The sequence below is a fragment of the Peromyscus californicus genome, unplaced genomic scaffold (genome assembly GCF_007827085.1).
Source record: "Peromyscus californicus insignis strain IS unplaced genomic scaffold, ASM782708v3 Scaffold_18__1_contigs__length_77618521, whole genome shotgun sequence".
In the NCBI taxonomy this organism is placed as follows: domain Eukaryota; kingdom Metazoa; phylum Chordata; class Mammalia; order Rodentia; family Cricetidae; genus Peromyscus; species Peromyscus californicus.
The window spans coordinates 35,152,727-35,169,719 of NW_026294480.1; the positions used below are offsets into that span (position 1 = coordinate 35,152,727).

The 16,993-nt window shown below is 40.7% G+C and overlaps 1 protein-coding gene across 2 annotated transcripts in view; it reads right to left on the minus strand.

Annotated features, from left to right (window-relative positions):
• Rnf180 (ring finger protein 180) overlaps positions 1-16,993 on the minus strand; it is a 176,796-nt gene that overhangs the window by 140,112 nt on the left and 19,691 nt on the right. The window contains exon 2 of one of the 2 annotated variants that reach the window (XM_052743237.1): positions 10,744-10,878. The exons of the other annotated variant lie outside the window; for it this stretch is intronic. Coding sequence (XP_052599197.1) covers positions 10,744-10,878 — 135 coding nt within the window. The remainder of the gene's footprint in view (positions 1-10,743; positions 10,879-16,993) is intronic. 2 annotated transcript variants of the gene reach the window in all.

The window sequence follows — 16,993 nt, forward strand, 5'->3', positions numbered from 1 at the left end:
TCATACATGGGTAGAAATGCAGGTCTTGGGTCTCAGGCCGAAATGAGGAACAAGGAGTAAAGATGATTGGAAATTGGAGCAATTGGTTATTTTTTTGTCATTTAGGCATGGTGGTGAGTGCCTGGAAACCCAGCACTAGGGAGTCTGAGGCAGGAGGATAGTACATGAGCCTGAAATAGGCCTTTTTTTTTTTTTTTTTCTTGTTTTAAATTAAAACCCAAACAAGTACTACTAAAAGCTTTCCTTGGGAAAAAAAAAATGCCAAACAATCTGGCTGACCCGAGTCCATCTTTAGGCAAGGCAGAATGTAAGTGGGACAAACTGGGATATTTGACAGGAGAAAATAAAGGAAGGTATGTAAGCAGCAAAGCATTCAAGATGCTGCAAGGCTTCTTCCAACTGCATGCACTGAAAATGCACTGAAAGGGAAATGACAGACAGGCAAGGAATCTCTGAGGTTAAGGGCCCAGAGAAGGTCTGAACATGGGCCCACCTACCCAGCTTCCTCTATTGCCTGAGCCTTGTCCTATATTCTCAGCCACAGGGAGAACAGTTGGTTAAAAATTAAGACAAGATACTAGCTGTGCCGAGAACTGTGTTAAAATAACAACAGACTCCTGTAAGCAAGCTTCTACAACCCCCCTGTTAATCTTGAACAAACACCTTGTTGTTATCACAAGTTGTAAATTCCCAGAATTACTGTGGCCCAGGATTTAACCTCAAATTGTAAAAATTCCTTTTCTTATATCACCCCAGCCCTCCTTCCCCCAGCCACAGATATACTCGTGGCTTTTGCTTTAAAAAGGACCTACTCCCTCTGTTTGGGGTCACAGTACAGATCCTGACCTGCCTGTGGCCCTAACTAGTTAGAAGTTCTGGTACCCTGTGGTGATGGAATGAAGTTGCTTCTGCTCAACTAACTCCAGTGGCCTCACCAATATTTGCGCGACTCCCAGACCCAACCAGTGAGACTAAGTGAACTTTTCTAAGGAAACTAATATAGAAGGATGGAAAATGGTCTTTCCTCTTGAGCACACAAAGAGAGAATGATGCTGAAGGCCGTTCCAGAGTTTTCAAGACAAGCTAGGACCTTGAGGAGGTATCCAGAATGACACCTGAAATACCCAAGCTTCTGCCATTGTTGAGTCTCTGCTCCCTGCATTCTGGTACAAGGTCTCCAGTCTTTGTGCAGCCCAGATTGCTAGTCTGAAAGTTGTAAATTTCGGTGGTATTTGTGTGCTACTCACAGAATCCAAGAGCTATGTAGCAAGGCTTTCTCCACCTAGATTCCAAAGGATGTAGCCTCTCCACCTAGATTCCAAGGGATGTAGCCAACTGCATGGGAGCATTCCAAGAATTTGGCATGGGGGTGGAGTCATCGAAGACTGAATCTATGGGAGTGGGGCCACTCTTGAGACCACAGACACAAATATCGAAAGCTATTAGCACACAACTCCAGGAGAGCTGCCGAGAGGAAGACTTGAATCTGAAAGAGCTGCTGCACCGGCAAAACCTAGGCAAGTCATCAGGGCAGGGGTTCAGAGGTTTCTATATCTAACCCGGCAGACATGGAGTCATCTAGACAAGCCATCAGAGCAGGGCTGCAGAGGCTTCTGGATCCTCCCCTGCACAGAATAGGGTCAAAGAATGTAGTGTTCCCCTGTAAAATGCAGTACCCCCCAGCCCTGTTGGATTTCATACCTACTTGGGACCAGCTATCCTGTTTTCTCCTTTTCAAATGAGACTATCTTCCCTATGCCTGCCTGGCCATTGTATTTTAGAAGCACAGTGCTTATTCTGATCTCACAGGCTCCCATCTGGAGGAGCTTGTGCTCTAATCTCATCTACATCTGATTTACCTGAGACTGGGCTTTCCAAGTTTGAAGTGGAGGTGAACTGCCTTAGGACTTTGGAGTTAATGGGAAGGAATGGTTGTATTTGATGTCTGAAAAGAGCCTGGATTGAGGTGGGCACAAAAAGCACCAAGGTTCCTATGTTAAACCTTTTGGGGGAGGCTCTGGAAACTTGAGGAGGAACTTCTGGAGGAAGTGGGTCCCTAGGGGCATAACTTTGAAGGTTCCAGCCAGTCCTCTTCTCTGTCTACTGTCTGCCATGATATGAGGAGCATCTGCTGAACACTCCCACTCACATGGCACACTTTGCTGTCACACTCAATAAATAAACAATAAGCAAGTAACTTCTTCCTTCAACAATTAGAATGTTTCAAAGACAACCAAGAATTCAGCTACAAGAGAGCAAAACCTACAAAGCAATGAAATTAGGACCACTGAGAACTAATCTGAGAGATGATCTCATACACAGGAGGATAGAGACAGGTTATATGCAAATACTATGCCATTGTACATACAGACTATAAGTACCTGTAGAGCATGGTATCTATGTGGGATCCTGGAACCAACTTCTCATACATAGCAAAGTGAAAGACAAGGAAATTTCAGAGGCTGGGAGTAGCTGATCCAGCCCCAAAGACAAGAATGTTGAGATGTAATGGAGTTGGCAAAGTTCTCTAACTTGACAGCCCCTAAGGTTTGCAGAACTGCAGTCTAGAACTGCAGCCCTTCCACACCAGGCTAGTGGGTCACAAGCTAAAACCACTGTGGGCAGAAAGCCCTGTAGGTTTTTTCAAATATCTCAAGAAAACACATCTTGAATTTTATTGAGAAGCACTTTAAGTCACAGTGGGTCCCTTACTTGCTCATTCAATATCAAGCAAACTATATAAAAGTAAGAAAACACATTTGAATCCTTTTCCTTACACTCATAACATAATACAATTATAGATGCTACCAGTGTTGGTTTTAAATACTTGGCACTGTTAACATGAGAGAGAGGTCAAGAGGTATCACAAAACCCAGTATCAGAGATTTATGGGGGGTGGGGGGCAGAAGAGAGTGGCCGGGCCTGTGGAAGAGACATGTGAGGAGAAGAGAGAGAGAGGGAGGAGGAGCAGAGAGAAGAGAGGGGAGGAGTCTGTGACGGGCTTATGGAGCTACGCCACACATGTGCAGACTACGTGACCACGTGCACATTATGTAATCACACAGCGCATGGATGACGTAAGACATAAGGCCCTTTGCTAAGCTACTGAACTGCACATATGCAGTCATGCAGCTGGAGGAGAAAACAGAATCCTAACAACCAGGTGTACCACCCCGGCCCCAGGGAAAAAAATTGTAGCATTGTTTAGTCACTGATAATTCTAGCGCTTCACACTTTAATTCAAGATGTCTGTGGGTGTGACGTTCTGTCGTCCTTGGACAACAACATCCAGCAAATTCTGGAGAAAATACAAGTGGCACTCAGGAAAATAATTTGGGTCAAGATCAGGAGTCTGCTTAAGGGCTACCCCAGAACAGTGTTTCCCTGGACACGGTCCCCATGTCAGAGCATCAGAGGCACCTGGATGCCTGAGCATGCATTCACTTCTTTCCAAACCTAATGACTGTAAACGTGTTTGACGATTCTCTAGGAAGGGAAGTTAAGAATCTTGAATAGTGTTTGAATCTGGTTTTGTGTGCCTGTATCCCGGCCTTTTCTAGCACTTTAAATTCTGATCGTGAACACCATGCAGTGATGATCCAGTCATAGTTAGCAGCATTTCTCTAAGTCACATGTCATTAAGATGATTGAAAAAATCATAAATCCTCTACAATTCCAAAATATTTCAGTCAGAAGTTTGAGAAAGCTACTGTCATAGGTGAAATACACAAGCAAAAACCAAAACAAACCCCCCCCCAAAAGAGGTTTGCAGTTGTTTAAATGTTTACTTTTTTCTACATTTTAAATACTCCCAGTTTCCTATTTGTATCTATAGGATGGCCTCATCATAAATACATTATTCCAGATAGAAAAATTCATCTCTAAGTACATTCCCGAGTACATTATTATTTTCTAAATAAATTATTCTCTGCATAGACGGTGTCCAAATTCATAGATCCAATGAACCATAAAAAATGCATCAACAAGTACAGTAATTTATTCCTTAAAATGTCATATGATGACTGTTTACATAGTTTAAATTATATTGGATATTAGAAGCAAGCCAGAGATGATTTAAAGTATACACAAAGATGCACAAGGTTATGTGCAAACAGGTATATGGGCTGTGAGCATCTGTACATTTTGATATTTGTATAGGGTCCAGAAACTAATCTCCCAGAGATATGAAAGATGACTGTAATTTTATTTTCTCCATATCCTAACTACTGAGGTATAATTTTATTTTGTTCATGCTGGGAACAAAATTTTTCAGAAAATTCTTAATATAAATGTTAAAGTAGTGCACTTTCTTTCTTTAGTTACGAGGTCCAAATCTCACTGAGTGGTAAACTACATGGACTGTGTACTTAGCAGTCATTGCACCCTCAGATCACACAGCAGTGCCTGAAGCACAGTGGATACAAACATTCTGAATGAATGAATGAATGAATGAATGAAGACACCTGCTTGGCACTGGCCTGTTGTTTTCCAACACTCACTGTCATCTTTACCAACCTCAGTCACTTTGGTTTAGAAGTTTGTTTTATTTTTTTTCCACTGAAGATTACCAAAATATACACGGATAACAGTAAACATGCTTTCACTTTTCTACACTGTTAGAAAGTTTTCGTTTAAAAATTGAAATTATTAACGATTTGCTTCTGTATGGGCCATGATCCATTAAATAAAGTTTTAATCTGTTTATAAAAAATTTGGGAAAATCGATTGGAAGTTACTCAATAAAAGCCAACAGTGTAGTTTCCCTAAAATACTTGGCCTTTGAAACAGAATGGAAGTATGAAGTATAGAGGCTTTGGAGAATGGAGTTAACTTTGAAAGACATCTGGGCTCTTGAGCTCTTCCCATTAGAAGGTGATACTTGCACAGATTAGTACAACTAATGAGTCTTAAGAGCCTCCTACAGATTAAAGCAAATTGGAATTGACAAATAACGTACCTTTTCATTATAGAACCTAGAATTTGTTCTGACTTTTCAAGATTGTTTATATATTAACAAAAAGGATAAAATGAAAGAAGGAACAAATGAAATAAAAATTCCACACTGGTAGAAATAAAAACAGATTATTGACTTTAAAGTTAGTTAATGGTAGTCAGCCTGAAAATATCTATGAATCACAGGATGAAGTGTTGACCACACACACTCGGTAAGGAGATTTATTAACATGTCAGGAACTTTGCTGTGAAGCTCTCATGTGTCATTTCACTATACAAATGTCATTATTTCATCCAATTTTATAAACTGACAACAATATTCATCACAAAACATTGATCATAATCCTAAGAAACCATCACCCACTGTTAAGTCTTTAGATGCTTCCTGGATGTTCCTACATGAGCAAGTATCAATCCATGGCTGTACATAGATGAAGCTTTACAGTACATGTTCTGATGATTTTTATTAAGCAGCAGATAATTATGCTCACTATGCCCCAGGAACTGCTTTAAGCATTTTTCCATGTTATAGATAAGAATGCTGAAACAAGTAAAATTAAACAACTTTTCAGCAACTTGTCAAGGTCACATACTAATAATAATGCAAGGATTTCCAGCCAGCCAGTCCAGCTTCAGAATCTGTGTTCTTAGACAATGAGTTTCCTGCTGCTCTCTCCTGTAGCAGTAAATGCTGTAGATTCTAGGGCTATGGACTAACCTGTACCTCCTCATATACTAACCTATACCTCATTGCTGTGGATATCGTTCTGTATAAATAAAACACTGATTGGCCAGTGGCCAGGCAGGAAGTATAGGCGGGACAAGGAGAGAGGAGAATTCTGGGAAGCGGAAGGCTGAGAGAGACACTGCCAGCTGCCGCCATGACAAGCAGCATGTGAAGATGCCGGTAAGCCATGAGCCACGTGGCAAGGTATAGATTTATAGAAATGGATTAATTTAAGATATTAGAACAGTTAGCAAGAAGCCTGCCACGGCCATACAGTTTGTAACCAATGTAAGTCTCTGTGTTTACTTGGTTGGGTCTGAGCAGCTGTGGGACTGGCGGGTGAGAGAGATTTGTCCTGACTGTGGGCCAGGCAGGAAAACTCTAGCTACACCTCCTGTACTAACCTGTACCTCCTCATATACTAACCTACCTATACCTCATGTACTAACCTGTACCTCATGCACTAACCTGTACCTCCTGCCTGGGTACATTTAAAGCGCTGGCATTTTTTCCAACACTCTTAAAAAGCAAACCTAAAACTTACTTCTAAATTAGCCAAAATGACAGACTAATGTATATGGAAAGGTGCATTTGGGGAGGAAGTTCCATTAGCTATTTCTGCTTCGTGACATCCCTATGAAACCACTTTAATTTGGACTATTGTGAAAATCAAACCAGGACAGTTACTCTTCCATGCTAATGCCCACGTGTGCCTGTGCGGGTGCACGTGCATTCCCATGTGACATGGAAGCTGGATGGGGAATGCTTGGAGGACAGGAAGCAGATTCCAGTGGGAAACGAGTCGGAAGCATAATGGTGTGGACAAGAGCAAGGAAAAAACAGTGCTGTGCCCATGGGGGAATGTCACAATGAAGCCCATCATTTTGTATTCCAAACTAAGAAATCAACTTAAAAGAATGATGGAATCAGAAGCAGCCTGACTAGAGGAATTTAAGGCCTTTTAAACAGCAAACATATTATCTCCTCAGTAATAAGGAACTTAAAGTCTAGAAAAGGGTATTTTCACTAAGATTCGAAACATTATAGTGAGATTATTTTTATCAAGTGAGACGTGAAAGGAGAGAGAAGAAAAAACAAAACAAAACATCAATAACAACAACAACAAAAGCCCCCAAACCCTAAGCTAATTGTGCATAAAGCTGGCAGGAAGATACAGAATGCTTATAAAGAAAATAATTTTTTCAGGCAGCAGGGGGCGCTAGTGCACCTCATTTACATTTTACTTTCTGAGCAAGGAATGACTTCAGTTGCCTATACAGGATGTGTGTTAGTTTTCATCATTGAATGGGACTTAATTTTTAAAATTACATTGTATGGTTTCCATGTTTAAACGTTGATGATTTAATACCATCATCTCTGAAACATGTTTACAAAACTTGGTTTTAAAGTGTAAGCAGTAACACTATCTCATCAAATTCATTAAAAATGAGTAACCCATACTGTTTAACTACTACAGCTGTGCAGATCCAGGGACAAACTCTGTAGCAAGACCATCATTTAGCATTGTTATTTGTTATTAGTTACATGTTTAAAGGGTTACTAATTTAAGAGACCCAAAATTCTTTGGACTCTGTTTTTAAATGTGTATCCTGAAAGGTTATTTCAAGAGTGAGAAGCTCTGATCAAAGGATCAGAAGGAGATGATGAGGCAAGGAGATGGAGCTGGAGGTGGAGGAGGGAGAGGGGAGAAAGACACATGCAACCATGCCTGCTTCCTTTCTTTACACACTCCTCACACTACGATCAAGAAGACCTTTGTAAAATTCAAAGGCCATGTCACACCCTATCAGTGACTTCTTGTCTCTTGTGACACAGATCAAACTTTTTAGTTTGACTTAAAAGCTGGCCACGGCCCATCTTTCCGGCTTCATGTCTTGGTAAGCCCCTGTTTAACCCTGAGCACTAATACAGCAACCACTTTTGGTGCTGGGGACGGACCACAGGGACTTTGAACATGCTGGTGCCGAAGGTTTCCATGCTCTGGGTCCTACCTGCCTTCACTTACTCAGTTCCAGCGGAAGCCTTCTCCTTGCAGACAGGTCTAGAACTCTGCCAATCTCCCATTCTTACCATGCCCTATACTTTTCCTTTTGCCAATTCTACAGGTAACTGAACACTTCTTTGATTGACTAATAGCTAATATTTCTATGATTGGTAAAGAATAAAAATTCAAAATTAAAACAGAAATTTAAACTATTGATGTTTACTATAGTGGATATACAATTATAAAAGAATTATGATTATGCTAATATGGTATTAATACAATATTAATAGTGAGTGTTAAATCCTGGAAACTTCACAAGGGCAGATAATCAATCTTGTGTCGGTCACAAACTTCCAGTACCTATAATAGGACCTGTGATGGATCTGCTCAGGCTGCCGTAATAAAATTCTATAAACTGAAGGAACTAAACAACAGAAACATACTTTTGTATTGTTTTAGAGGCTAAATGTCCAAAGTCAGGGCACCCGATTATCTCACTCTTAGGTGAGGGTTCTTCCTGTCTTGCAGATAGCTAACTAAAACTACCTTTTCTTTCCCCTCCCATACTCTTTCTTGCTTTTATAAAGCCACAGCCCTGCTGGATTAGTCTTATCTCCATGACTTATTTTCCCTTAATTACCATAAAAGCCTCACCTCCAGATACAGTACCATCACTGCACCAACATAGGAACTCAGGAAGCTTACAATTCAGCCAAACTGACTAGGCCCAGATCCTTGGACTGTGGTTTACTATGTGACCTTGACAAATTGCTAAATAGTTGTTTAATTTTGCTGATAGTGTGAGCATAGATGTGACTGCTGTCAGTGTGTGTATAAAGGAAGGGAGAACAGGGCCCAGAATGTGTGTAAGCTCAATGTGTAAAACACAAAATCACAAATAGAAAAACGAGTGCTGGAAAGAGAGCCATGAAAGCCAGGATGCACCACCAGTAGAAATTGAGGGATAAACAACCCATACCCTGAAAAAGGGGCTGCTGATTAGTGATGAATGGGGTGATCCAGAGACCAGATATTGCCTTTGGTGTGCATTTCAACATCACATGACTCTAGAGGATTGCCTCCTATGTGTGGGCAGAGATGACATAACACTGTTATGTCCTTATACACAGACCCTCAGTCAGAGTTGAAGCTGTACTTGGTTTTAACAAAGATACTGTTGATCAGTGATTGCGGCCTGATACCTGTAGAAGGGTAGGTATCAGAGTGTAGAGTTTAGGGAAGAGAACTAAGGACTACTCCAACACTCACTACAGAACTCTAATAAGTAAATGGGTTTTGACTCTTTTCCATCACCAGCCTGTGCTAATGCAGTGGCTACCATGAACACAACCCACAGATATTTGTTCAAATGATTGTTGGGTCATGTGATTCCTTTACCTTTTTGATGATTTCTTCATATTCTTTCTGGCCTGATTACCTGGGTGGTGTCTTTCATCCACTAGTATAATCCTAAAATGTTTTATTTCTTATTTAGTACTTCTGAATATTTTGTGTTTCTCTAGTAGCAGCATATCCAGATATACTTTAGTATATGAAAAACTAATGTAACCCTAATTTTTATATAAATATATTGTTCTGTAAGGTAGTTTGGATAGCTTACATATACTTTTATAAAGAATGCACATATACATTATACAAATAATCCATGGAGACAAAAGTCAGACTGGCGGCTGCTGGGGGCCAGCGGCAGGACAAATGGGCATGAGAAACCTCTGGATGTCATAAAGTTCCTAAACTGTTTGGTGGTGGTAGTTGAACAACAAAAAATTACTGGGTTATATTCTTAAAATGGGTAGATTTTACAGTTCACACATTGCATTTTTGAAATAGTTAAAAATACACGTATATATGTATGTCTATGTATTTCCAGATTTTTCTGGGAAGCCTTTCACCAGGCACCAGTCCAGGCACCAGTGCAGGTACTAGCCTGCTCCCATGCCTACCACAGCACTCTCAGATCAGGCTACATGGGCCTGCTTTAAACATTAAAGATCTTCAAGCATTAGAACCTGTTTTACATTCTGCATCCCTCCCTTCCACATCTTATCCCCATGCATCCTAGCATCCTAGAACTGTCCAGACTCACTGCCTAGACACATTGTGAAGTTGAGCCAAATTACTTATTCTTGGTGTCTCAGTCTTCTTATATTTATAACAGATTATCTTCCTCAGAGAGCTATGCTAATGAATAAATAATAAAAATGTAAATAATATAAACATAAACAATATAACTCTAAAATGTCTTTGAACCAGTAAGTGTATGAAAAAAGTAATTTCTATCATTAGCTAACAAAAAAATGCAAAGCAAATTCTAATGGAATGCCACTGCTCATCTGCCTGAATGGACAAACCACAATGATGAAAGTTCTAGAGCAACTGGAGTTCTCTGACACTGCTACTGAAGGTGAAAGCTCACTTTGGAAAACTAGTAGCAATTTCTTAAAAAATTAAAAGTACATCTACCCTGTGACTAAGACACTCATCTCCATGTACACATCTAAAAAAAATGACAAGAGAAAAAGACCTTTATACAAATTTCCATAGCATAAAACAACAATAAACACATATAATCTCAAAGTGGAGTAAGTATAAAGGTCCCTCAGTAGAAAACAATGGTAACTGTCACACTCCTAAATGGTAACTGTCATATTCACAAGTGACATAGAATTCAACAAACTGCTGCACACGGCACATAAGTGAAACTTGTCAAATCTGATGCTGGGCAAAGTATAAGTCAAAAAGAATGCATGTGATTTTATTTCATTTGAAGGAACGGCAAGGACAGGCGATGCTGGCTTCTGGAGACACCGCACCACAGCAGGTGCCTTGGAGTGGGAGAACGTCTTGTCTGAAATGGGCAAAACAGACTTCTGGGGTCCTGGAAATGTATATCGTAAACTGATTCCTATTAGAGCTGAAATGTATCAGATTTTAAAGGTGTTTGTCATACATTTAGGTATGGAGGAGTAAGTGTGCGTGTATGGGTGTGCCTCCAATGTTTCTACACTCTGAAACTCTTGAAGCCAGAGAAACTCACCTCTGTCACTTGAGTCTCAAGATAATTCATGAAGCACCCAGAACTGGCAATACATTTTCTACATTTCCAACAGCGAAGACTACCTATTTGCTGTTCACTGGTTTGTCTGCTTGTTGCCTCTTCGCTTCTTTTCATCTGTGGGAACAGCAATAATTTTCAGAATGACAGGCTGCATCAGATAGGTCTGATTTCTAAACCTGTACAGCAATAGTTACAAGTAGAGAAGGAAAAAACATCTTTTACTAGAGACCCCAGCTCCCCTACGCTGTGTCCTGACCCGAAATCGGTGTCTGGAGTCCTCTTTGATACAGCCAGCTCAGGATTAGACAGCAGGATTAAACCTGTGCAGGAACTTTCAACACTCCCCACCAGCACTGATAAAGGTGTTTTGGTTGACACCTAAAACACTTAAAAAAACTGGTCCTGGCTCTGAGCCAGAATTCCTTAAATCTTCCATAGATAAATTCCTTTCCTAGACCACTTGAGGGGACATGCCTATCCCTCCAGTCTAGATACAACATGCTTTTCTCTCATTGCCCATCATGAACAAAGCTGTAACATTCCGTAAGGTCCCGAATGGATGCTGTAGAGAGTACAGTACACCCTGGAGTCTGGAGCTGCTTTCTCTGGAATCCCAACAGATGACATTGAGGGACGCTTACTCCTTTGTGGAAAAACCCTGCTGCAGCTTTTGGGATGACTTCAGCAGCGGGTTTAGTGAGATGAAACAGGTACCTATTTGCTAGTTAGCATGCTTTGGGCAAGGAACACTTTATAAAATGTCTGACACAGAACATTCCATTCAATTTTGATCATAATGCATTATGTAGTGACTGCCAGCTTCTTTTCTTTTTACAACGCTTTATGTCTCTCACTCCTGATATTTTTTAAAGCCACAGCTCAAGAGAAAATCTAAGTCACTGCACTGCTTTTAAGAACTATGAGTGGACTGCTCAGTGGGTAGAGATGATTGCTGTCAACGCTGAAGACTATTTGATGCAAGAGACCCACACGGTGGAAGGAGAGAATCAGTTCCTGCCAGTTGTTCTCTGAGCTCCACAAAAGCGCCGTGACAGCTGTACCCTCCCTTTATACACAGAAAACAAGTAAATAAAGAAATGCAACTTTTTTTCAAAAACGAATCATGACAAAGAATTATAAATATTCATTGTTCATCTTGATTTTCATTTTTGTGGGGTTGTTTTGTGTGTTTTTTTTTATTTGTTTCTTTTATTTTTGGTTTCGAAAAAGAACATGAAATTGGATGGGTAGGAGATGGGAGAGGATCTGGGAGAAACTAGGATGGGGGAAAACACGATCAAAATATATATTGCATAAGTTTTTCACTAAAATGCTTTAAAATAGGGCATTAAGATATAGGTTCAGGATTAAAATTTAAGTATACATGCTTTACTTTTTAGTGAAATTGAAGTATTTACTTCAAAGCGGTGATGGATATGAGAACATGGGCATAGGAGAACATGGCCCATTGAATCAACTCAGCAGGGCTCACATGGGCTCACAGAGACTGAAATCGCAAGCACAGGGTCTGCTAGGGTCTGCACCAGGTCCCCTGCGTATATGTTGTGGTTGTTAGCTTGGTGGTTTTGTGGGACTCCTAACTGTGGGAGCAGGTGTACCTCTGACCCTTTTGCCTGCTCTTGAGACTCTTTCCCTCCTATTGCGCTGCCTTGTCCAGCCTAGAGAGGAGGGCTTTTCCCTTGACTTACTGTATCTTGTTTTGTCCTGTTTGGTTATCCTCTCTTGGAGTCCTGCTCTTTTCTGAAGAGGAAATGGAGGAGGAGTGGTTCTGGGCGAGAAGGAAGGTGGGGGAGGAGGGGGAGAGGTGGGAGGAGTGGAGGGAGTGGAAACTGTGGTGGGGGTGTATTGTATGAGAGAATCTAGTTTCAATTAAAAAATAATACAAAAGATAATCTTTATCGGACTGCAGTGACTTCTTTAAATGACACCCAGGAGAGCAGTTGACTGTTTATGTCGCCCAGGATGGCTTAGCACTCACTGTGTTGCTTAGACTCTCCTCAAGTGCTCCATCTTGCTAAAATCCCTACCCCAAGTGGTAGGATGATATGTAATCCTGTGATGATGTAAATGGTGAGGTTCAGGATAGGTCCCTCAGTCGTGAGTCTACCTTTATACTTGAGATGTTTCTGTCAATGCTTCTAGATCTTTTCATACACTATTTATTGAAAGCCTAACACATGCTGGGCTCTGAGAAGATGAAGAGGAATTGTTTTACTTTCTGCCTTAGAGGTGCCCACGGTGCTAGAAACAGATTAGTAGGTCTCATCCTTGGCACATCAAAAGGGCATTAGGAACATTAAGTAATGATGTACATAGGCACTACTCATGGAAATTCTACCATTCTACAAGAAACCAAGAGCCTCGACTAGGTAAACCTCTAATTCTAGAACGTGGTTAAAACAAAAATGGCTATGTATGTATACATACAACATACAATTAGCTAAACCTCATCAGCTGTGAGAGCCATAGGAGAAAGAACCTATAGATTGACAATACACATGTAGAAAGGATTTAATTATAATAGTTATGCATGATGGGAATTTCATATCATCCTACCACTTGGGGTAGGGATTTTAGCAAGATGGAGCACTTGAGGAGAGTCTAAGCAACACAGTGAGTGCTAAGCCATCCTGGGCGACATAAACAGACCCTGCTTCCAAAGACAGAGAAAACAACAAAACCCATCCCTGGCTGGCAGGCTCAGCATGTCCGTCCCTCTACCAGTCAGTCTAGCTCTGATCTTCCCACAGTTCTGTTTCCATGAACTGACTCCTCTTTAGAACCCACTGGAGCCCATTGGACATCAATGACAATGAGTAGGATCTGTAAAATCCCCCCCTTCCTCCTGCATTGCTGGAGTACCCACTTTCCTTGTCTAACCTTTTCCCCCACCCCCAGTTCTTCCCTTTCCCCTCAATACCCTTAACTTCCTTTACCCTCAACTCCTTTTACCTAGTGATCCTCAGCCAGGACCCGAACCTTCAGAAAAGCCTCACACCAAAATCAACTAGGAAGATATTCACATGTGCTTGTGTGCCCCAAAGCCCGGATACTCAGGTCCCTCTCAGATGTTTGTCCATGTCCCCTTAAGGTGCAGTGACATATGACGAAAGATTTCAGTAAATCCTTGCTGACAACTACTGAAGACTATATTGTGACGACTCTTCCCTATCAATGATTGTTAAATGTATAGATCTAGTTTCGATCTTGTTCCAAAGATCTAGACCAGTGTTTTCAATGTCCAGATGTCAAATGAACATCTCTTTAAGACTCTGTGCTGGGGCCTTTGTACTGGCAGTTCATTCAGAACACATATTTGTAAATCTATGGATAATTACTAGTTAGCTGAGGTTACTTAGTACTTGAATGTAGCCAATCCAAATTGTATAACAATATGTAATAGATTTAAGACTCTGTAGAAATAAGAATGAGAAATACGCAAAAAAAAATTTTATATTAACTACATAATTAAAATTTATTAGTGAAGTATATTATACAGATAATTTAACCTGTTTCTTTTCCACTATTTTATTTAGTATGCATGCTTGAATGTGTAGTGTGTGCAGTGTAGTGTATGCATGTGTATACATTTATATGTGTATGAGCACGTAGAGGCCAGAGGTCAATATCAGATATCTTCTTCTATTGCTCTTTGCCTAATTTTTTAAGCAGTATTCATCATGTGCATGCCTGTGTGGGCATATGTGTGCCAGAGCACATGTGGGGGTCGAAGGACAACTTTGGATCATCAGTTCTCTCATTCCATCATGTGGCTCTACGGAATTTAACTCGGGTTGTCAGGCTTAGAGAGAGACGCCCATCACCTAGTGACCCATCTCACCTGCCCCTTGCCTCATTTTTTTGAGACAGGGTCTCTCACTGAACTTGAGCTTACTGATGAGAGCCCCCAGGATCTTCTTGTGTCTGTCTCCCCGGGGCTGGGATTACAAGCACATACTTTCAGGCCTGGCCTTTTACATGGGATCCAAACGCATGGCAAGCACTTTACCTAAGCTGATGTGGCTTCACTGATGTGACTGGTAGCACAGTCCTCCTACTGGACAGCACAACTCTAGCTCTCACCCCAGGTTTCTGAAGAGTTGTCTCTTTTCTCATCCTTCATATTTCGGTGTTACCTCCTCAAAGATATGATATAAGGAGAGTGTATCGAACTGCATGTCCCTGGGCCACAATCCAGGAGATTCTAATTTACTGTTCTAAGTAAAACATAGAAACTTGCATATTAGGCCGGGCAGTGGTGGTGCATGCCTTTAATCCCAGGCAGGCGGTGGTGGCGCACGTCTTTAATCCTAGGACTTGGGAGGCAGAGGTAAGTGGATCTCTGTGAGTTCAAGGCTCGCCTGGTCTACAAAGCGAGTTCCAGGACAGCCAGGGCTGTTATACAGAGAAACCTTGTCTCAAAAACAAAAAACAAACAAACAAAGAAAAGAAAAAAGAAACTTGCATATTAATAAACTCAATAGGTAATCTGTTACAGGGTGAAGACATTGACAGTGGTGGTTTGAATGAGAATGGCCCCCATAGGCTCATAGCTTTGAATATTTGGTTCCCAGTTGGTAGACTGTTTAGGAAGGATTAGGAGGTGTGGCCTTGTTGGAGGAGGTGCGTTACTTGGGCTGGGCTTTGAGGTTCCAAGAGACCATGCCAGGCCCAGTCTCTTTTCTCCCTTTCTCTACTTCCTGCTTGTGGGTGACATTTAAGCTCTCACCTCCTGCTCCAGTGCCATGTATGCTTGTGGCCACCATGCTCCCCGCCATGATGGACAAGGACTCATCCTCTGAAACTGTACGCAAGCCCCCATTTAAATGCTTTCTTTTATAATTTGCCTTGGTCATGGTGTCTCTTTGCAGCAATAGAACATTATCTAAGACACTGACTTTCAGAATATAAGTCAGGCCCTCTACTATGTAAAAATAAATAAATAAAAGAAAAGCAAACAAAACCCAACAATAACAGGTTCTTTTGGTAGCACAAGAAATCCTTGCAACAGAACTCTTCAGCATCTGACCGTGATTGGTCACATGGCATCTATCTATACATGTGATAAGATTACAAAGAGCTAAACATAACTGGTGAAATCAAATACCTAAAATGGTGTATGTATGTCCACCCTGTGACCTATGGGCCACATGGAACCACATATGGCTAAGAATGAGGACCAACACAAAAATCATAAACTTAAACATTGTGAGATTATCTTCAGAATTTTTTTTATATAACTGGATTACACAATTCTAGGGTAAGGACTTTGAAGATGATCATGTCACAATGTTAAAAGGCTGGATACAACTCTCCTGACAGCTATCACTTGCCAACAGTTCCTTGGGTAGGACGTCTTGTCTACCTCCCCTCTCTCTGAATCTACAATTTGCAATTCAAGCTTCCATTTAAAATTATCTTTAATCTAAAAAATTACTGCAAAAACTACAAAATCAAAATTACAGTCACCATATTTTTACCAATTAACTCTCCTGTCACATTTGTGCAATTCTCTCTTACTGTCCTCCTCATAACTTTGGCTACACACTTCTTGAATACAGATATTTGCACAGTTCCCTAGAGACTATGCTTTTCTATCTTCTAATCCCTGCTATATCATTTTCTTTCTCTATGGCATCTGTGAACCAGCAGTTCTCACCTTTAAGGATGATATCAATTTTAATTATAGGATAGACTTCGAGGACATTCAGTTCCTTTTCCTCTGTCTTCTGTATACATCTCCAAAGAAAGAATCAAGTGCTACCATTTCTATTTCTGTTTTTCTTACCTATTTGAATTACTAAAAAGCATACTTATACTCATTCCAGAGTCACATAATCGAATGTAGTATCTGACCCTGAAAATTCACGGGAAAAATCTATTGAAATCAGACAAACAATATGCAGGTGAGAGCTCCTCACACTCCTGTGTCTTTTCACAGAATCAAGATGATGTGTTTAATAAGTTATATAAACACACTGATCTGAAAGTGTCAAAATTTTAAAGGCCCATATTAAGTTTTGCTATCTTTTCATTAAGTCTTGGAGAATTTCATACAATATGTTCTGATACTTACTCCCCTCCCCCAGTCCTCACAGATCTATGTCCCCCTTCCCTAATGCCTTTTATTTTATTTTAATCTAGCAAGTCCCATTTGTGCCGCCCATATACTTTTGTAGGTGTGGCCTTCCACTAAAGCCTGGTTGAC